General features: G+C 41.1%; 1 protein-coding gene across 3 annotated transcripts in view; it reads right to left on the bottom strand.

The window, feature by feature from the left end:
- Window positions 1-20,777, bottom strand: part of JAK1 (Janus kinase 1) — an 85,562-nt gene that overhangs the window by 32,479 nt on the left and 32,306 nt on the right. The window contains exons 2-4 of one of the 3 annotated variants that reach the window (XM_054037563.1): window positions 5,857-5,936; window positions 4,807-5,005; window positions 2,511-2,634 (exon numbers count right to left, since the gene is read on the bottom strand). In XM_054037563.1, coding sequence (XP_053893538.1) covers window positions 2,511-2,634; window positions 4,807-5,005; window positions 5,857-5,862 — 329 coding nt within the window. In that variant the 5' untranslated portion in view covers window positions 5,863-5,936. Of the gene's footprint in view, window positions 1-2,510; window positions 2,635-4,806; window positions 5,012-5,856; window positions 5,937-20,777 lie in introns of those variants that run through there. The other 2 variants (XM_054037564.1, XM_054037565.1) reach the window with 2 other exon arrangements.

The following is a 20,777-nucleotide window of genomic DNA, read 5'->3' as shown; positions in this document are numbered from 1 at the left end:
TACATTAAGATATTAGCACTGCTTATAAAGAAGGCCTGTTAAAGGAACAGACCAGATTATAGTAATCTTGTGTTTCTCTAACAAACCTACGGTACATCAGTGCTTCTCAAAGCTAGTCCGCTGCTTGTGCAGGGAAAGCCCCTGGCGGTCCAGGCCGGTTTGTTTATCTGCCGCGTCCGCAGGTTCAGCCGATCGCGGCTCCCACTGGCCACGGTTCACTGCTCCAGGCTAATGGGGGCTCCAGGAAGGGCGGCCAGCACATCCCTCATCCCTCGGCCCGCTTCCCTGAACAAGCAGCGGCCCAACTTTGAGAAGCACTGCGGTACATAACACTAAAGTTAATCTCTGAAAAGCCAAGTTCTTTTTGTTCATTACAGACAATCATTTCCCTGAATAACATACATTCCCTTTCCCTCACACTTCTCCAATCAGAAAAGCAACTGTGACATGGTACAGGTTTCTTCACGATTAGAATTCCTTAAACTTCAAAGAGTTAAACTGTCAAAGGGGCCTTATCCTGGCCTGCATTTGCATTACCAGTGTGTGCATGATATTTTTTCTCCATGCAGGAGAAGTGTCCTGTGTGTGTGTGTAGATTTTTCTTGGAACAACAGAAGTTTGTACACTACCATGTGCATGTGACAATTTATGAAGCATAGGTGCAAATATTCAGATAAGTACTGAAATATGCAACATCGCACACAAACAAATTAAATCCAATTTTTTGCCCCAAATCTCAAGATGAATCCAAAAGATTGTGTTTTTTATTTTAGTAAAATGACAAGTTAAAGAGGGGATGTTGATATATAAAAGTATGTTCTTAGAGACGTGCCTTGTGGAGCTAACAGGGACCCAACTATGAGTGCCCTTGCCCTTGGAAAATGCCAGAATGCCCAAACATTCTGGAAAAATTTATTCCTCAAGATAAAACTTGTTCTCTAGATTGTAATGAAGGTTCTTCATTTTCAGTTTTTGTTTTAAGATTTCCCAGGAATTTATCAGGGTTTATTACAAATATTTAAAAGCAGATACAAATCAGTACAAAAATTAACTTTGCAGTTTTCTGGGGAAATATCACTTTCTCCCCCCACCCCCACTTTTTGTTTTTATGCAACTTTCCAAAAAACCCTTATGTTCTGAAATGCAGTTGGATACAGTTTTTTGTTGTTGTTGTTTTCAACCCATTTTAACAAGAAAAGGCATTAACTAACTTTAATTTGCTTTGAATGATAACTATTGTGCTATCATGTAAAACTGGTAATGTGTATGTGGTAGGCATGAGACTGACAACAACATGGACACCAGCGCTTGGGTCATTCCAGTACTTTTGATCCAGCTCCCCGCACTGGAAGGTGACATGGAGGCTCAGTAACCTGGTTACCAAGCTGCCCTCATTTCTTCTGGAGGGAGGAGCGAGGTCTGAGGAGTTCCAGAGCTTCCAAAATTCAAATTATATGTAAAAACAAAATAATGACTTTTGTAACACCTAGGAACTTTTCTGCAAAAGTCGGTGAAAACTGAAATTGTAGGGCCTCACTTACAATGTACAGGATGTTGAATAGTAACTGTATTGGGGTACAAGAGGGGAAACAATTAACATGAAAACACCAGGGAAGAAAGACGAATGGGGTCTGTACTAGAATTTCTACCAGATCCAAAGGGGAAGAAAACCTTCCCTAGGCTGCAAAGTGATGGTGAATCTGCTCTCCAGCTGCTACTACAGCTGTCTGCACTCTCCTCTGAGGAGGAGAGGAATGGTTGGTGTATCTATGGAGTCACAGGTCCACTAGCCCCCATGTGCTGTGGCTCAGGAATTACCAATAAAGTACAACCTGATGACGCGCAGATCCCTTTCACAGAGTTCTGAATTTTCCTTGTGCTCTCTCCCATCCCACCATGGAATTGCACCAGTTCCCCTTCGAGCTGAGAGCGGGTGTTCAAATGCACTGGCATGACTTTGCTCCCATTAAAGTTGATGGGAATCCAATGGGAGCCAAGCTAAGCCAATGCTGAACAATTTTGAACCTTCTCCTTCCCCCACTCCCCGTGTGGGGGAGACACAGAATTTGGCCCTTAACTTTTCAGTGCCTCAGTTTCTCAGTGTATACAACAGGAATAACAACAGTATTTTCCTACCTCACAAGAACATTTTGTGAAGCTACACTCATTAATAGTTGCACTCTGAACACCTCAGATGGAAAGTGCTACAGAAATACAGAATATTACGATGTGACCATGGCGCTCAGCTGTTTGCACTCTGAATTTTTAGTTAGTCCTGTCACTTACAGCTTTGTGGTTTGGGGTTGTTTTAAGGTTATGTAGAAAATGCACACATTCTGGAGACCTTTTCAGCCTTTCCTGTTGTTAATCTCTCAACTTTGCTGTGAAAGGTTTTTTGCTTTTTTTTTAAACTGAGTTCAGCTCTAAATGTTACACTAGCCACACAATATTTGAAAAAACACGCACACTGGAATCTTGAAATAATCCATCTTTCAGTTGTCCCAACATACCTCATGCGATAATGGAGCCGGAGTGATGTCTTGTCATCTATTTTGAAGACATGGTTTGGTGCATACCAGAGTTTTCTACTCTCCTCAAATAGTGCAAAGAGATTGTGGCACAATGGAGATACAGCTGTTAAAAAGAAAAAATAAATTAATGAACTCACAAACTGAAAGCTGAACTCCACTTTCAACAGCTCCCAGGAGAGGGAGTGTGCTATTACAACTGTTCAAAATTCTGTGATTTATTTCTTTGGTTTGTTTTGCTAAAACCAAAAACATCCCTTTTCCTTGAGCTGAAGGGCAGGAAAGCAAGTGACGTCACTGTCCCATCTGAGTTTACTAATCCACCACAGGGTTTTCCAACAAAACACTCCAGTTGACTTGTTTCTATGTTGTTTGTTTTTAATGAAGACAACCTCCCTTTAAAATACAACAAAAACAGGTTACAGTGTCTTCACAGCGATGAAGCCATCTAATTTCTCTGTTTTGGGTTTCCTTGTCAATAAAAGAAGAGAGCACTATCTGGCAGCATGTACATCACAAGGACCCTGTACCTCAGGAAAGCATCTCTATTTAGGACAACACTGAAGCATGTGCTTAAGTGTTTCCTGAATTTGGGCCAAATCCTGAGCTTCTCGCTCAGTTTTTACTGAATCCATTCTCAAATAAATGCTTTCTTAATTCCAAAAATATTGAGGAAAATAAATGCTGACTATGCCAACTGTACAGTTATACAATGTGGGGCAGGATACTTGCTGCTCTCTCATGTAATCCAGCAGCACTGGAGGCATATTGATGGTATAGCACCATAAGAAAGTCATTTACAACAGAGACTAGCTTCAGAGGCTTACTGAAAATCTAGCATTTCACAAAATGGTAGGCTGACAGCAGCAACAAGGAATTAAAACAAACAGGACTTTTGGACCTATAAATCAGGTGTCTCCTATGGGTCTAGCATAAAAGAAGGTGGAAGGAGGTTCCCTTAGGTTAGTCTCTAAGGTGCCACAAGTACTCCTGTTCTTCTTGTTCCCTCAATCACACTTTGAAAATTTTGCAACTCTAACTAGATGTGGTTAGAAATTAGACACCAGAAGTTACTGGCAATGGACAGTGTGTGTGTTAGAATAAATACAGAGGCATTTGACAGCTTTTAAACTATTAACATAAATAATAAATGGATTTAAGTATCTGCTGTAATTTATCATAAATGGTTTTCATTAGCAGCCAACTTGAATATATATTTGATGAAGTTTAACCATGAGATTTCCCCTACCCCCATCCTGAAGAAAGGGTAGAGTAACTAGGTGAAACAGATGAGGAGAGCACTGGATGTCTCAACCCCAAAAGGGAGATGGGGGGGGGGGGGAAATCCCAACTTTTTTTTTTTTTTTTTTTTTTAAGCTTCAAGGAAACTGTGAACAGACATAGTCATAAATAAGAGCCTGATTAAATGGCCTGAATCTCCCCTCAAATCAAAGTATGTTGAAATAACTCAGCTGAAGACAGTGGAGTGTAAAACTGTTGTAAGCAAAAAGATAACTGGGCCCTAGTTACATAGGTCCCATTTCATCAAAGCACTTTAACGTGGGCTTAAATTTCATTGACTTCAATGGCTTACTCATCTGTTTCAGTATTTTGCTGAACTGAGACCATAGTGGAAGCCACTGATACACTTTTTGTTGTAAATTTCTATATAACTTGAATTGTGCATAATTCTAATCTCACTTTACAGTACACTAGTGTATTACTAGTATTGTACATACCAGTGACCATACACATGGAAGTGAGAGACGAGGGTGGGGAAAAACAGGTAACAAGATGAGAGAAGTATCAGGGAGAGAGGGGAATGGTTATTTTGCCAGTTAGCCCAACTGCCATCTTGTGAATCTATGTGCTTTGGTATTGCAGAAAGGGTTTCTTAACAGGTTTGCCAACTGGTATGTTACAGTGAAAATAGCCTTGTTTAACTGTGTAATAGGATACCTCTTGAAAGACAGCCTAATCCTGCTCACCTTAAAGTCAATGATAAATGGAAGTGTCAGTGTTGGAGTGGAGGGTAATGGCTTTTTGCCATCCCTCTAGGATCCTTGGATTCTAGGTAAAGAACCGACAGCTCTTCGGCAGAGGAAAGTCTCATTCTCCCTTCTCCCCATGAAAGAATCAAAAAAGAATTCCACAAGAGGTCGCTTAAAGTTTTCTAGCCCTGACCCTACCCCGTGAGTATTTTTGCATGACCAGAGAGGGATGAATTTTATTTATGATACATTTTGTCTTAGTAGTAGCTGAATACTGCAACACTCACAGCACTTCTGGGCAGCTTCAATGCACAGGTTTTCTGCTGTATACTCGCCACTGGTGTACCGAATGGGAGGCTTCTCTTGCAAATAGAATAATATTTCCAATCCTTGCTCTTGAGCTTCTGTGGTCACTTCGCTTTTTTTTGAGTTTCTCAGTTTTGCACAGAAAGCCATGGCTTTGCAATCTTCTTTTACATTTAGATACTGCATTCAGAGAGGAAACAAATTCACAGAGAAAACGTGATGACAAGTTTGATATTTCACTCAAAGCTGAAGCCACATTCAGGTCTCAGGCTGGGGTGCTAAGATCGAGGTTTTTGTTCAGGCCAAACAAGTGAAAATTATTTCAGTATCTCTTCACTTAAGTAGGCTTCTGAATATAATTATGGTTTCTCAACCTTTTCAGTTTGGTGATCCCTAATTAAAATATAAGTATCAATGGCAACAATGCTCCTGCCCCACACATACCCCTACACTGAAGTTTTGGCCACAACAAAGTTATTCTGGAAATTTTATTTTCTTTGCTTTAGAATTGTAATAAAAATTTCAATATCTTGCAACACCTCCATTCCCAATTATCTTTAGTAACACCATCCTGGGATCACAACCTACTGGCTAAAAAATAATATAGATTAATTTTTAGATGCCTTAAAGAAATTGACTAACTTGCTTTTTCAGCTGAATATGTTAAAAGCAGCTAAAGCAACTAAATGTTTGTAACACACTTTTCTTCCTTTTCTTAAACTTGATGTGCCATACCAAAAGGGGCACTGCTTTTTCCACCCCTCAAAATGTAACATTAGCACTAGACAGTTTTAATGCAATGTCCTTAAGACTGGAATGTGCTACATATGCAAACTTGACAAAAATCAGGAGTAGCACCTTGCATTATGAACACTGTTTGGAAGGAAACAGCAATAGTAGAGTTAGACTGGCAAAGAACCCAGGTTTTATTGTGGGAGTCCTAAATTAATGCTTCTACTGAAGTCTAATTCCATTACAAATTAAAGCCAAAAAATATAGCCTCCATAAGTATTTCATAAAAAAACACACACCTGCATTTATCTGAATGTCTGGTCTTCCAAAACAGGAGAATGGATTTTCTTCAAACTTTCCAGAAGCAATTCAACCCTGTCTGGGAACAAGGAGAAGAAATGTCAACTCAAAAGGGAGCTGTTTTGAGAAGTTTTATAAGCCAAACAATATATGGACATTCCACCAACTGCATTGAACGGGAATCTTTCCATTGACTTCAATGTGCTTTGGGATATGCAAAGAAGCCAATAATTATTTATGCACAGAAAGACAGAATTTAAATGCAAGGATTTTAACAGGGCAACTCACCTAATGATAAAGACTCCCTTTACGATAAGAGTCCCTCATAACCGGGGCTTACTCTATTTTAATATGTTTGTGAAGCCATAAGATTAAAAATCCTGACAAGCGCATATAGAATGAATCATAAAAATTGTACCGCCGCTTTAAAATGAGAAAGAAAAATAAAAAGCCTATCCTGGCTTCTTGTAAATCTTATAATAAGTCAGAACTATTGCTTTTCAACTCACCGCTCTTTTGCTACACTTAACTCATAACTCTTGTTTCCAATTATAGTAACAATTCCAGGAATACCAAAGAACAGTAAGTGCTGTTTCATTTACAATAAACTTCTGGGGACAATCAATGTCTGCTCAATAACTTGGCATTTATTACATAGTCTTCTTGATATTATTGCGTTCAGTACCCAAATTCATTTTTTTAAAATACGTCTTGAAAGAAAAATGGCATAAAATCATTTAAAATCCACACTCTGCATTTCAAGCGTCTTTCGTACGTCTTCATTAAGAATATTTACTGTCATTGCTATAACAATCGTGTTATGTACACCAATACAATGAAAGAATTAAAACACTTTTGGGGTACATTGCAGATTAACTAAATGCTTCCCCACCACACGAAAGGTAAAGATGCCAGCCCTAACAGCCAGTGCTGGATCACTGGGGGTAGGGCTGGAGGACCAATGCTTTCTTCAGCCAACAGCACATGCTTTTTAAGAGTAGCTGCTACTGGCAATCATAGTCCTAGGACTGGCTAGTAGCCAGCCCAATAATTATGACTCTATAGGCTGATAGTGGCAGCCCTTTTACAGTCTACCTCCTGCTGCCTTAGAGCCAGAGGAATGGGGCTCATCGGGGGTAGGAGGGATTCTGAGTGCAGGGAGGTGAGGTGAGGCGGGAGGGTCTGGGTATGAGGAAGTCTGAATGCATGGGGGTTGGGCGGATGGGGGAGCAGCTCCCTATACAGGGATCCCTCCCCCTGCAACTGAGGAGCAATGGGTGTAGGAAGCAGGGGTAGGGGAGGAGTTTGCAGAGCTTCCTTCAGCCAGGGGAGAAATCTGGGGATGGGTCTGACCAGGCCCCATATACCATGCAAGGGAAGAGGAAGTCCTGTCCTCCCCAGCCCAGCCGGGACTAGTAGCTGAGCCTGGCGCAAGGTAGGATCCACCAGCTAGGTCTTCCCCAGTCCCGCCTCCTGTCCCACAAGGATTTACCGCTCTGCCGGCTGCCCTGGGCTCCTGAAACATATTGTTAGAGAGGGTCGCATGACCGCTCTTGTGGCTTCTCTTTGCTTCCCCATCAGAAAGTCATTCTTCTGCGGGGAAGCAAAGAAATCTGCAGGGGACATAAATTCTGTGCATGCCCAGTGGCGCAGAATTCCCCCAGGAGTAGAATACTATCCCAGACCAGGACCTCACTGTGCTAGGTACTGTGTTTAAAAAAAAAAAAAAAAGACAGCTCCTGCCCCAAAGAGCTTACAATCTAAGTGTGGGTTACAATAATAATTGTGTACACACATGTGCATATATATTGTGTGCCTGAAACTTTCAGATTCTAGATCTAATTCTTTTTGACCAAGGAACCGACATAAACAGATCTGGGACCCATAGCAAGTTTATGATGATGCTCTTGTCATCTCCAGACTGGCCTACTGCTGAGGTGGACCCTTGAAGTTTCCTCAGAAGCTGCAACTAGTGTAGCATGCAGAGGCCCACCATCTAAATAGTGCAGACTAAAAAGAAATCATGCACACAGTGTCAGTCAACTCTAGGTCTACTCCAAAGTCCTCCTCTCAACCTTTAAAACTATGGCCTAGCTATCTTAATGATTGCCTCACTCTGCTCCCCACAACATCTGCTATGCCTAGTGACTATAATGTTACCAGACATTTGTGATGTTCAGTCATAGGGTATTTCCAATGACAAGTCAGCAGTTAACAGAACAATCATGATTATGGAGACAGGCTGACAAACAGGCAGCTGCTAAAGATAGTCTCAAAGACGAAATGGGGCATGCCCACCACAAACAGTGGTTTTGCCTGGAGATCCAGGTGTGCTTGTAATGAACCGAGGACCCCCTACTGGTGTGTTGTGTTTTTTTTTTTTTTAATTAGACCCATTGTTTGGAGCCATTCCTCAATCCATGAGCTCCACTTGCTTCACTTTTCATAACCTGTCTGAACCAGAACTGGGCTTAAGCCAGCCAAAGTTCAGATCAAGGTCCAACCTCTTAGGCTGTTTTGATCTAGTGGGTAGATTAATCTCATTATAAATAACAGAAGCCAGCCACAACGTGTAGATGTAAATTTCCCGAAGTTTTTTGTTTGGAAAATTTTCTGTTTTTTAAATATTACTCTCTTGAAGGCTTCACAGTTTTAAATTAAGATTTCTTCTATGGTATTCCTACAATCTGTTAAAAATATTTATCAAAGTCTGAAATAAAATCTGCCATATTAATAACCTAAAGCCAAGAAAACACTCAAAAGTAATATTTGAGCAACAACAAGAAGTCATAACCCTTGCTACCAAGCAGCACATGAAGAAGGAGTGTGTATCGGCGTGGTGGTAAGCCTTGGGATTTTTGCAAAATGGGACCCTAGCGTTAAAAAAATCTAGCCTTTCAACCGGACCTGCTGGAAAATTCCAAGAAACATTCCATTTAGAATCAAATCTGGCTATGTCAAATTTTTCTGGACTTCTGTTTCCTAACTTATTACTACAAATACTTGTATGAAAATTGCAACAGAGAGTCCTGACATGCATCCGACAAAGTGGGCATTCACCCAAGAAAGCTTATGCTCCAAAACATCTGTTAGTCTTAAAGGTGCCACAGGACTCTCTGTTGCTTTTTACAGATCCAGACTAACACGGCTACCCCTCTGATACTTGTATGAAAATTGTTTCTCAAGAGTTCATTGGCTTGTGCTGGCTATTTCGTCCCTATCTGAAAAATAGTATTTCCTTCTGTGGCTTCATAATCATTTCACACACCAGCTCTTTGTCAAGTCACAAATAGTAGATAATGGGCTATATTCTACTCTGATACAGTTACATATGTCTAAACCATATGTGAATGGATTCCACAGGAGTAAAAGAGGAGAATCTGACCACTTCACTACAGGTGTGGAATAAGAATGAGAAACAGAAGTATTCTGAAAAACAGAAGTCATGTCTTTGTGCAGCAATACAGTATGAGAAAAAGAAATACAGAAAACATAACTATTTATGTAATATTTTTTAGTAGAATTTTGTTTGAGAATTTTTCATGAAAGGTGACAGTAGAACTGGTTAGAAAATGGGATTTCCTGCCAAAAGTTTAACCTTTTTGTTTAAAAAAAAAAAAAAATCTTTTTTGACAGAAAGTCAAATTTTTCCATGGAAAGACAGTACTTGTGAAAAACTATTTAATCAAAAATTGAAGTTTCCTTCGAAAAGCACTTTTGATGGAAATTTTTCCACAAGTCCTATAACCTGGTCACTCAGTTCCAGCCTAATTTATAGCCTCACATTACATTTTGGGTTATCTTCAAGAATTTTAATGACAATATTCTTATTACATGAATTCTATGAAATTTAAATGTTTTAAATTCTTATGGAATTTACTATTTTCTGTTACTATGCTGCTTGCTTCTTAATTAGAAATAGCAAGAAGCACAGAATTCCTCCAAAATAGGTTAATCTAAATATTTACCCATTACTCTGTTTAAAAAAACAAACAAACTTAAGTTGGTCTACATGAGCAGGTTGCACCAGTTTAACCACATCTGTTTAGTTCCCTGATGCAACTTTTCTCATACAGACAAGGCCCTAGTGAAATTAGGACATCCAAGAGATGGGAAGTAGAGGAACAAAAGAAAGGGATTCTAAATGCCAAACTGTTTAAAACTTCTTCGTTTGTGGTTTCTGAACTTTATAGGAGTTTTGCTCTAGTAAGGTCCGGAGGGTCTTTACTTAACTCTAATACTTAATGAACACAATCTATTGGTTAAAGATTTAACCCTTCCACTTCTTCAATTGAGTTGTGAGATCTCCCACCAAGAAGTCCATCAGCAAAACCATGGAAGACCAGACTTGACATTCCTTATATTTCTAAGACAAAAAACAAGAATACCCACCCCACTACCCACTGGTTTTTGTTTTTGTTTTTTTAAAAAGCCTTTCAAGCCTTCTATATTAAAAAAAGGCATAACACCAATGTTTTTAAAATTCTTTGCTGATCTCTCCTTGAACCAGAAACAAGAAGCCAATGGATTTATTAGAAGAAATGGAGTTGGAAATGAATGGAAGCTTAGGCCTTGCCTACGTTCCAGACTTCTGTTGGCATAGCTATGTTGATCAGGAGTGTGAGGTGATGTAATCCCTGACCGATACAGCTGTCTCAGCAGAAGCCCCTAGTGTAGGTTCAGTTATACCAGTAAAATTGCACTTTATGGGTATGGCTTGTTTTGCTTGGGGGATGATGGAATATGCTATACTTACAAAAGCACAGTTCTGTTAGCATAAACTGCATCTACAGTAGGGAGTTCTGCCAGTATCATATACTGGTATTCCTAGTCCAGTAAAGAGCTCCTATTGTAGACATGGTCTTAGACAGATATCTCCTGTGGGGGGAAGGGCGGGGGAGGCAAACATTTGGGGGCTGACTCTATAGTCCTTACTAGGGCAAAACTCCCATAAAGTTCAAAAAGTCTTTCCCCTGATTAAGGAAATGCAGATCAGGTGCCTAACTGGGAAACTAGAAGAAGGATTTGGGGAGAGTTTTTGATATGTTGAAAGTCAATGGGACCTGTTCCCTAACTTTCTTAAGCACTACTGAAATTCCCAGTTTATGGCTCAAACGTGAGTATGGAAGTTGGACCATCTAGATCAGGGGTTCTCGCAACAAAATTTTTGGTGGCCTCAGAGTGTGGCCACCAACTCTTGCTGGTGGCCGCACTTACACTTTTTCTTAAAATTATTAACTTTAGGAAAAATAAATAAAGTAATAAGCAAATATATACATCCAAATCATTGTAATATATTTATGTAAGGTTTGGTTTTTTTTTTTTTTTGCAGATTCAATAATAAAAAATCATGCAGTTATCTCTCTTTTTTTACTGAACCTAACAGAATAGAAACACAAATAAGGTGCTTTGCACGTTCTTGTCTTTTTCATTATTATTTCTTTTGCTTTTTTGGTAAAAGTGGTTGTTTGTATAACTATTCTGAAACAAATTTAAAAAGGCTTTTACATAATAGAAATCCAAATAATAATGAAAAACATATCTGGGTGGCTTGGGTCTGGGGTGCAGTGGGATAGGGTGGTGGGATGGGGAGGGGAGGGAAGGGGAGGGAAGGGGAGGGGAGGCATGGCTGCAGCTGGCCCAGCGTTCTTCCAGGCAGGTGGTGGGGGCTTGGAGCTTCAGCCAGCCCGGGGTCCCTCCAGTCACGGGGGCACTCAGGGCTTCTCCGGGCTTGTGGCTTCAGTGCAGGGGGGCTTGGGGCTCCGGCTGCGGGGGGAGTGCACGCAGAAGGGTTGGAGTTGGGGGCTAGCCTCTCCAAAGAGGGGCTCCACCCACTGCCCAGGTGCCCACTGCTCACCTCCTCAGTCCCCCGCCCGCCACTCGCCTCCTGTGTCCCTCCTCACTCCTTCACCCGCTGCTCACCTCCTGTGTCCCTTCTCACTCCCCCCACCTGCCGCTCGCCTCCTCACTCCCCCGCTTGCAGCCATACCCCCATGCCTGCCTTGTCACCCTGCTGCTGGCTCACCGCTCACCTCCTTACTCCTCTGCTAGGGCGCTCCCCACCACTCGCCTCCTCACTCCTCCATCTGCCCGCCTCTCGCCTCCTCACTCCCCCGTTCACAGACAGACCCCTCCCCACCCTGCTGCTAGCTCGTGGCTCGCCTCCTTACTCCTCCACCAGGGCCCCGCTGCCACTCGTTTCCTCATCCCTCTGCCTGCTGCTCGCCTCGCCCCTTGCCTCCTCACACACACCCGTGCTCACCTCCTGCCTCCCCCACTTGCAGCCAGTTCCCCCCCCCACCCGCTCACCCTGCTGCTGGCTCGCCGCTCGCCTCCTCGCTCCCCCCCCAGACTCCCCTGCCCGCTGCTCGCCTCTTGCCTCCTCACCCTCGCTGCTCGTCTTCTCACCCCCTCTGTGCTGCCTCATCTTGCTCCTTAAGAGTTGTGTGTCCCACCTGTGTCTCCAGAGAGGCAGCACATGCAGGAGCAAGAGAGAGGAAGGGGAGGGACTGATGCTTCTCCCCCCCGTCCCCCGCCCTGCCCCACTGCACGGGAAACTGCTTTGGCTGCAGGGAAACTCCCTGGTGGCCGCATGAGGCCACGGTGGCCGCATTTGAGAAATGGTAGTCTAGATGAAGTTCTGGATCGGCCGCAGACTTCCTATGGGATGCAGGACAAGCTGCGTAACATCTCTGTACCTCAGTTTTCCAATCTTTAGAAGTGTGATACAGTAGAACCTCTGATTTATGAATACCAGAGTTAAGAACTGACCAGTCAACCACGCAGCTCATTTGGAACTGAAAGTACGTAATCAGATAGGAGAGACCAAAAAAAAGCGAACACTGTACAGTACAGTATTAAATGTCAACTACTAAAAAAATAAAGGGGAAGCTTAAAAAAAGATTTGACAAGGTAAGGAAACTGTTTCTGTGCTTGTTTAATTTAAACTAAGATGGTTAAAATCAGCATTTTTCTTCTGCATAGTAAAGTTTCAAAGCTGTATTAAGTCAGTGTTCAGTTGTAAACTTTTGAAAGAACAACCATAACATTTTGTTCAGCATTAGAAACATTTCAGAGTTAGGAACAACCTCCATTCCTGACGTGTTTGTAACACTGAGATTCTACTGTATGCTTATTTTGCAGTTTTGAGAGTAGTAATACAGTAACATTTGCATAGTGTTTTGAGATCCTCTGATGCAAAGCACTATAGAAATTCTAATTGGGTAGGATTATGAGAAGGTGAGAACCAAGATAGCTTGAGGACACAGTTTACAGGATAGGGATCTGTCCACTGTAATCTCACTTGAAATTACTACAGTACATTAAATGGTGTGTGATTTTTGTTGTGAATTTTGCTTCCCTTGTTTTATTACTAGCGGCACTGGTACAAAAATAAGTAGTAGTATTTTTAAACAATCATATGGATCCTACTAATAACTCCTTATGTAATATTCTGATCAGTTGGTTGCTGAGGATGTTAGTATCCGGTCAAACAGGTCTGAGTACAAATGAGGAATTAAGAAGCAAGATAAACTCTTCAGAAAAAAAAGAGCCCATTTTCATAGGCAAAAGTCACTAAAATGAAGGGAGAGGACAATCCCAGATAGTATTGTTTCTAAGGAGGTTTTTCAAAATTTTCTTTTTAACATAAAGTTTGTGTTTGGTTACTAACCACTGTAATGGTGGAGGAAGTAATAACAAGGTAATTTACTTGTGTAAATGTCATTTGCCATTGTTGTAACATATTGTTAATTTATCTGTAAGGAAAATGATTTTCCAACATACTAAAAGGGATATTTGTTTGCGGTGTTGTAGCTGTGATGGTCCCAGGATCTTAGAGAAATAAGGTGGATGAGATAATATCTTTTATTTATGGCTGTCGATTAATCGTAGTTAACTCACGCAAATAACTCCAAAAAATTAATCACACTTAAAATTTAATCATGATTAATCACACTGTTAAACAATAGAATACCAATTGAAATTTATTAAATATTTTTGGATGTGAAAACATCCAAAAATATTTAAATTAATGGTATTCTATTATTGTTTAACAGCACGATTAATTTTTTTAATCGCTTGACAGCCCCTACTTTTATTGGTCCAACTTTTGTTGGTATAAGAGACAAGCTTTCAAGACAGAGACAGAGCTGTTCTTCAAGTCAGGGATATTTGATTGTCATAGAAAATATACATTGGATTCAGAGTTTGTGGACTAACGCATAACAAGGTGGGCAAAGAAATTTTTAGCACAACTTCCCCATAGTAATTACAGTGTTAGGCATTGTACATTCAAAGCGGGTCAAGGAGTTCTACTTATTACACTCTACCTTCTTCTCAGTTTTTTAAAAACCATTTAATATAGAACTCATTACAATCAACTGCTATAGGGAAGCTCACTTATAGTCCCAAACTAATACAATGCAACTCAATGGACTTTCACATCACTAAATGGATTCCACTGTACTAATCCTCTGGGCTATATATGAATATACCCAAAACAGTCTAAGACCACAAAGGCCTTAACTAAACAAGGGACATTCTTTTTAAAACAAAAACCGATGGTATTCAGAGCACATCCACATCTAAGAGTCCATAGATTTGTCCAACTAGGCCCCAAGCCCTTGAGGTTACAGAAAAGAGAAAAGCATTAGTTCAGGGTCTCTCTCTCCCCCAGACTGTCCAACTCCTTTTCTGACCCTTAGCAGGGCACTGTGTCACGGTTCAAGTCTCCATGTCTCAAGCTCATTATTAGCTTTGCTGGCTTGCCAGGTACAGTAATTGAATAATTTGAAATCTCCTGCTGTTTGACTCAGCCATGGAACAATTCATATTTGTATGTAGGGGAGTGGGAGGGATGTTTCTTTCCAATAACATTCCCAAAACAGCATTAAAAGTATATTAATGCTGCAAAGTCACACACCCAAAGGTTAGGAAATGGCAGCAATAAGGCTGCCTGTGCAACCTTAATTCAGCCCTCTTCTGTGTATGCCTTATGATACAGTCTTTAATTACATAATCATATTGTATTTTCCCCCAGGACCCCTGCCTCATTTAGCGCCCAGGATGGACTGTGCTCTTTGAATGAGCAGCTATTCAATAGTCTGTTTTATATTCATTATTCAATATGCCCTCATGCCTTATTTCCTGCATAGTATTCAAACCCTGCTCTGAATCCATAATCATAATTTCCTCTGGGCCTTTCTATGGCACTCACTCGGAGAAACGGCTGACCCGTGTTTGCTGAAATTTTCTTAAACAAATCAGCCTGAGGCAGACATCCTGGAAAATTTCAGCCCAAATTGTTTACGTGTGGCAAAGTTCTAAGCATCTGAAAACCAGATTTTATAATGAGATATGTCTGGCAGCCTTAACTACAGGCAATACTACTTGCACTGCTTATGAGCAAATAGACATATTTCCAGTTTTAACAACCGAATCCTGCAGAAAGGATTTGCTCATATGGAGTCTGAGTTCAGTGGGACCCCATGCTGGCATGATGCCCTGCACTGACTGACTGGGGTCATATTCAATATTATATGGGCTCAGTTTCCTTGAGTGAATTGAGTGATGTCCATTTCCTATCCCTTTCCAGCTTGATTTCAATAGCTTCTTTGAACCTAGTTAGATGTCATCTTTTTATGAAGATCTTTTCTTAGCCTACTTGGACATCCAAGTGAAGTTCACTTTTTTATTTTTTTTAATCTGTAACTAGCATTCTTCTCACAGACACACTCCTCTACATCATACCAGGCATATTTTCTGTCTTTCCTAGCTGAAATTCTCTAGATGCTAACTAGGCTTCCATTGCCTTGGCTGGTGAGGTCAGGGTAGTTACCAGCAATTTTTCATAACCAGTTTCTAGGATATTAAATTTAAAGAGACCATATCTGAATCCTCCTTCCTTACCCACACTTTCCAATCTATCAGTCATTTCAAATGACATAATACAATTCCTGGGCAGATACTATCCAATTCATCATATTCTCATAAAGTGTGCGGTCAATATTGAGCACTTTCCCATGTTTAGGCAATTTAAGAAAACCACTATGACATAACTGAAATCTGCACTTTAGTTCTAGTCTCCTTAAATGCACATAAGCATAAATACACCTCTACCTTGATATAACGCTGTCCTCGGGAGCCAAAAAAATCTTACTGCGTTATAGGTGAAACCGCGTTATATTGAACTTGCTTTGATCCACCGGAGTGCGCAGCCCCGCCTCCCCGAAGCACTGCTTTACCGCGTTATATCTGAATTCGTGTTCTATCGGGCCGCGTTATATCGAGGTAGAGGTGTATTTAAATACCAAGATGATAGACACCATAGAAATACCATAGATATTTGTACACTTGTATACTCATCACGAAGCCAATGCACCAAACACTAGCCTATAGCCTTAAGGGCAAGGGGACCAGGGCACAGCCTTTTTAAATTATCAGACCTAGCTGGAGAGAAAACAGGTGTGATCCCTGTTAAGGGCTGAGCCAGCTCAGTGGGAGATATGCAGGAGGGAGGCTGGCTCTTGTGATTAGTTCTGGAGCAGAGACAGATACAGAGTGAAGGTCCTCTGGGCCTAGGGTGACCAGACAGTAAGTGTGAAAAATCAGGACAGGGGTGGGGAGTAATAGGAGCCTGTATAAGAAAAAGACCCAAAAATCGGGACAAGTGGTCACCCTATCTGGGCCCCTGCCTTTGTGTAGATCAGGGCGATAGCTTTGTTTTGTGTTACTTTGTGTGGGGTTTTTGTATGAACTGTGCCCCGAGGGAAGGGCTTGACAGAGACCTGGGCATAGCATCATGTCAGTGGAAAGAATTAAACCCAGTTTTTCACAAGTCAAACATTTTAAACAGAGTTTATTGTACATGCTGGATGCTAATTAGACTGAAAGGGGATTCCAGGCTGAAAAGCTTTTCAGGGACAAAACTAAGAAGTTTTCAGTTTGTATGGAATGGAGTGTATGGTTGATTTGACCTTAACTCTTCCTTCCTTTATTTTCTCTGCCCAGGTCACCTTTCTCTTCCTACTCTTCTCCTTTCTCACTGTGTTTTTTCACCTCTCACATGAGTTATGGAACGACAGTGGCAATGAGCCATGTCACTTTCCCAGCAATGAAGCAGCTCTTTAGGAAACCCAGCCTCTTCCCGGTGGCAGTGCTGATTTAAGGGGCTTCCTCAAGTTTGGTTCAGAAGCGGGGAAGGTGATAGCAGTATAAGTGTTCATCTCAACAATAGAGATAATCAAGAAGTGGGGAAATTATTCATTATGGTACTGTAGCGGGGCAGTCACCCTGCTTCTGAGAGAAAAGGGCTAGGCTGATTGGGGAAGTAGCCACAGCTGGGGCCATGCCCCAATCAGGCCACACCTGGCCCTGTTTTAAGGGCTCAGGGAGTTGCTGGGTCAGTCACGCTCTAGCTGTGGAGAGAGAAGGACCTAGCTGCTGGGGAGAAAAGAGTACCTGGAGTAGAGCAGGGGAACTCCAGCGTGGCAACTCCCCAGGCTAAGGCCTTGGTAAAGGTACTGGGGCTGGGAGGTGCAGCTCAGAGATAGGCAGAGGCAGCTGGTCCAACCTCCTTGCCAATGATGAGGGGCCATGACAGACTGCAGTTTACCCCAGTGAGTGGGGCTAGATGACGACTGGCAGTAGTCACTAAGCCAAGGTGGGTGAGAGGGTTTCCCTGGGAGGGGAGAGCCAGAGCACGGGGCTACTGCTGGGGCAGAACTCTGAGGTAAAGGGGTCCGGGAGGAACATGGGGGGGGGCCCAGCAGCAGGTGAGTCACCGGCCACCCAGAGGCGCTCTGAGTGCTGGAGAGCTAATTCCCAAGACAATCAGCAGGAGGTGCCACGCCAGTGAGCCTTTACTTCGTTCCAGACACACACATCAAAATCCATGCTTTATTGGACAGTTATCCAAGAAAGGCCCCTGTAGGAACATTAGCTAAAGTATGGTATAGTATCTGTAAAAGAAGTGGAGAACTGGAGGGGGGTAGGTGGGAATTAGAGATTGCTATGGAAAAAGATCTATTAAAATCTATTCCCAAACTCCAGAAAAGAACACTACAGGACATGACTGGTTTCCTTTTTGTGTGATTGGGATATTAAAAGGTTGACTTTGGGACTAATCCAATTACCGTTAAACTTAACAAAAAAGACTACCACTGTCTTCTATGGGAGTTGTAGTAGCCTCTTAATATTTAAAGTCTGAAGTGTTTAGACTCTCTGAAACTGCAGGTTGAAATACCAACAGCATTGGCTCACACTTTTTCCCTTCTGAAGTAGAAAACATTGCATGGAATTCATTGTATAGTGCATGTACCTGCCAACTGTTGCAATTTGGTGCCCCAGCAATTTGCCAGAGCTATGGTAAAGTTTCAGAGTCTCCTTCTCCTCCAGGAAACAACTAGTATTCAAGCTACTTAGTTTCCTACAAAGTAGCCAGAGCATGATGTTGCTGTTTTGGTTAAATAAAACAATTTAAATGTCTGTCTGGTGATGTTCTCATCCTAATACAGCATGGCAAGAAAATCCTCCAAATATTAATGATTAATCTGTTGAATTGGAGATAGTTCCCAATGACTTCATAAATATCTCCTTCAGTTACCTTTGGTAAATGAAATAACCAAACAATCATTCATTTTCTGACATAGCTGTAAAACTAATCTGAAAAGTTTTCAAAATAAACCACTTTAAAAATAGTGTGTACCTTCTAAAAATGAAACCTATATCTATCTCTGAGTTGTGAAGAATATGTATTAAGGTTATAATAACCAACAAGAATGCAAACCATGATTAGTCAGGAAGACTTGATTTAGTGATTTAAATCATGTTGATTTAAATCAAATCCACCCTGCTCTGTAGTGATTTTGATTCCAGGTAAATAATGGTTGGTTTTGTTTTCTTTTGTTTGGGGAGGGAGGCGCAGTTCTAACTCACTTCCCAAACAATGGGAAGGTCAGAGAGTCAGTTTTTGGATTAGATATATTTCTGTTTTCAACTAATTAGTTTCATTTGTGGAGAGTCTAATGAATCCTTATATTATCTGCCTTCTCTAGAAAAAGAGGGCAAAGAAAATTTAAACCCAAATGAGCTCAGTCACTTCAATAAAGGTGTGACACATGGGAGCGCTGGCAACATATTACCATTCCCAGTTATGTGACATGGCTTAGGGTTAAAAAAAAATAAATAACCCTGTCACATAGTTCCAGGCTATTGATGCATCTTCCCTTGTTTAAAATAATCAAATGCAAGTAAAACATATCAAAAACCAACATAAACTAATTCAGCCAATTAAATAAAACACAAATAAAGATATCTAGGATGGAGGTCAAGATAGACAACCAGAACCAGGCTAACAGATGAGAGGATTATTCTGCCTCTTATTGGCCATCGGTAACTATCATCTCTGAACCTCAGTGGCTTTCTGATCATCTGGCTGACTTGTTCACTAACCACCCTTTTGCTATGGCCTGTATGTCTACTGAGATGAATCCATCATCTGGAGCCTGTTTGCAGCTCCACAAGTTTTTCATTTTTATTCACTAAGGCTAGTCTACACTGGCAACGCTAGAGCTCTGCTGTGGCTCTCCCAGCGCTCTTTTTAAAAAAAAAAAAAAAAAAAATACACCTCCACGAGGGGCATGGCTTCCAGTGCTGGTGCACTGTCTACACTGGTGCTTTACAGCGCTGAAACTTGCTGCACTCAGGGGAGTGTTTTTTCGCACCCCTGAGCAAGAAAGTTGCAGCTCTGTAAATTGCCAGTGTAGACAAGCCATTAGACAGGCATCTATTCCTTCTGTCAACGTACAAAAACTATCAGTAACATTCTGGATGTCTTCTAGAAACAGAGAGTCGGTGTTTTTGTTTAGATATCTTCTCTTCCTCCTGTAGGACTTACTCTCAGGGAGGTTATGAAGTATGACATTGATGTAGATGCATAGCTGTTACCTTGGCAAGTCGTTAGCCTGCTAACCACTTTGTTTGAAATCTAATACAAACAGGAGGAGAGTGTAACAGGAGAACTCCTCAGCATTCTTCTTGTATTATTGCTTCTATTCTCATTTCCTGGCGTATAGTAGCATTTCTTTTGTCAGGATTAATAGTCTTTGGCTTAAAAAGCTTGTTAGATACTGGAATTCCTTGTGTTTATAACTCTCTGAACTGATACTTCACAGTATTTATTGGGATTATCTTGAGATAGTCTAACAATACTAAGTATGGATTCCTTGACTCCATCAAGTTCTCTATTAGTTGTAATCATTTCTCTATTATTCCTTTTGACAGTACACACTAAGGGCTTGATGCGGTGTGCTTGAATTGATATATTCTAGATAATGAGTGACATAGGCCACTTGTGAATTATGAACCATCATCTACTATTGTTTCATATGGAATCCCATGTCAAAAGAACTAAAATTTACGTGTTGTTCTATTGTTACTCAATGTACTGAGCAAATAAAGCTCATTTAAAAAAAAAAAAAAAATGTCCACAAATAAAATGTAATCTTTCTTGTTCACTTCAAAGAGATTTGTGCCAACCTTGAACCAAAGAGTACCAGGAGTCACATTTAGTTTCAGTGGTACTTTTGCATTCTACTTCCTGTATTTATAGCAGATTTCACACTTCACTTCACTTTTGATAGCAATGATCAAGTCTGGACAAAGAAAAACCTCTCCGACTTGGTTCTTATACTTCTCAATACCCAGATGGGCACCAGACTGTGGTCAGCATTTCTGACTTGAGATTCTATACAAAGAAAATTGTCATACCCCACTCCATCATCATATACAACAGACATCCCAAAGCATTTTTATGCCTGGTAGTGCCAACGTTTTTTCTGTTAGCCATTCATATTTAATTACTCCGATATTTTTGTAAGGTTGGAACATCTTGTGTTTTTTCCATTTCAGCTTGTACATT

Source organism: Malaclemys terrapin, chromosome 8 (genome assembly GCF_027887155.1).
Source record: "Malaclemys terrapin pileata isolate rMalTer1 chromosome 8, rMalTer1.hap1, whole genome shotgun sequence".
In the NCBI taxonomy this organism is placed as follows: Eukaryota; Metazoa; Chordata; order Testudines; family Emydidae; genus Malaclemys; species Malaclemys terrapin.
This window is presented reverse-complemented; position numbering and strand designations above follow the sequence as displayed.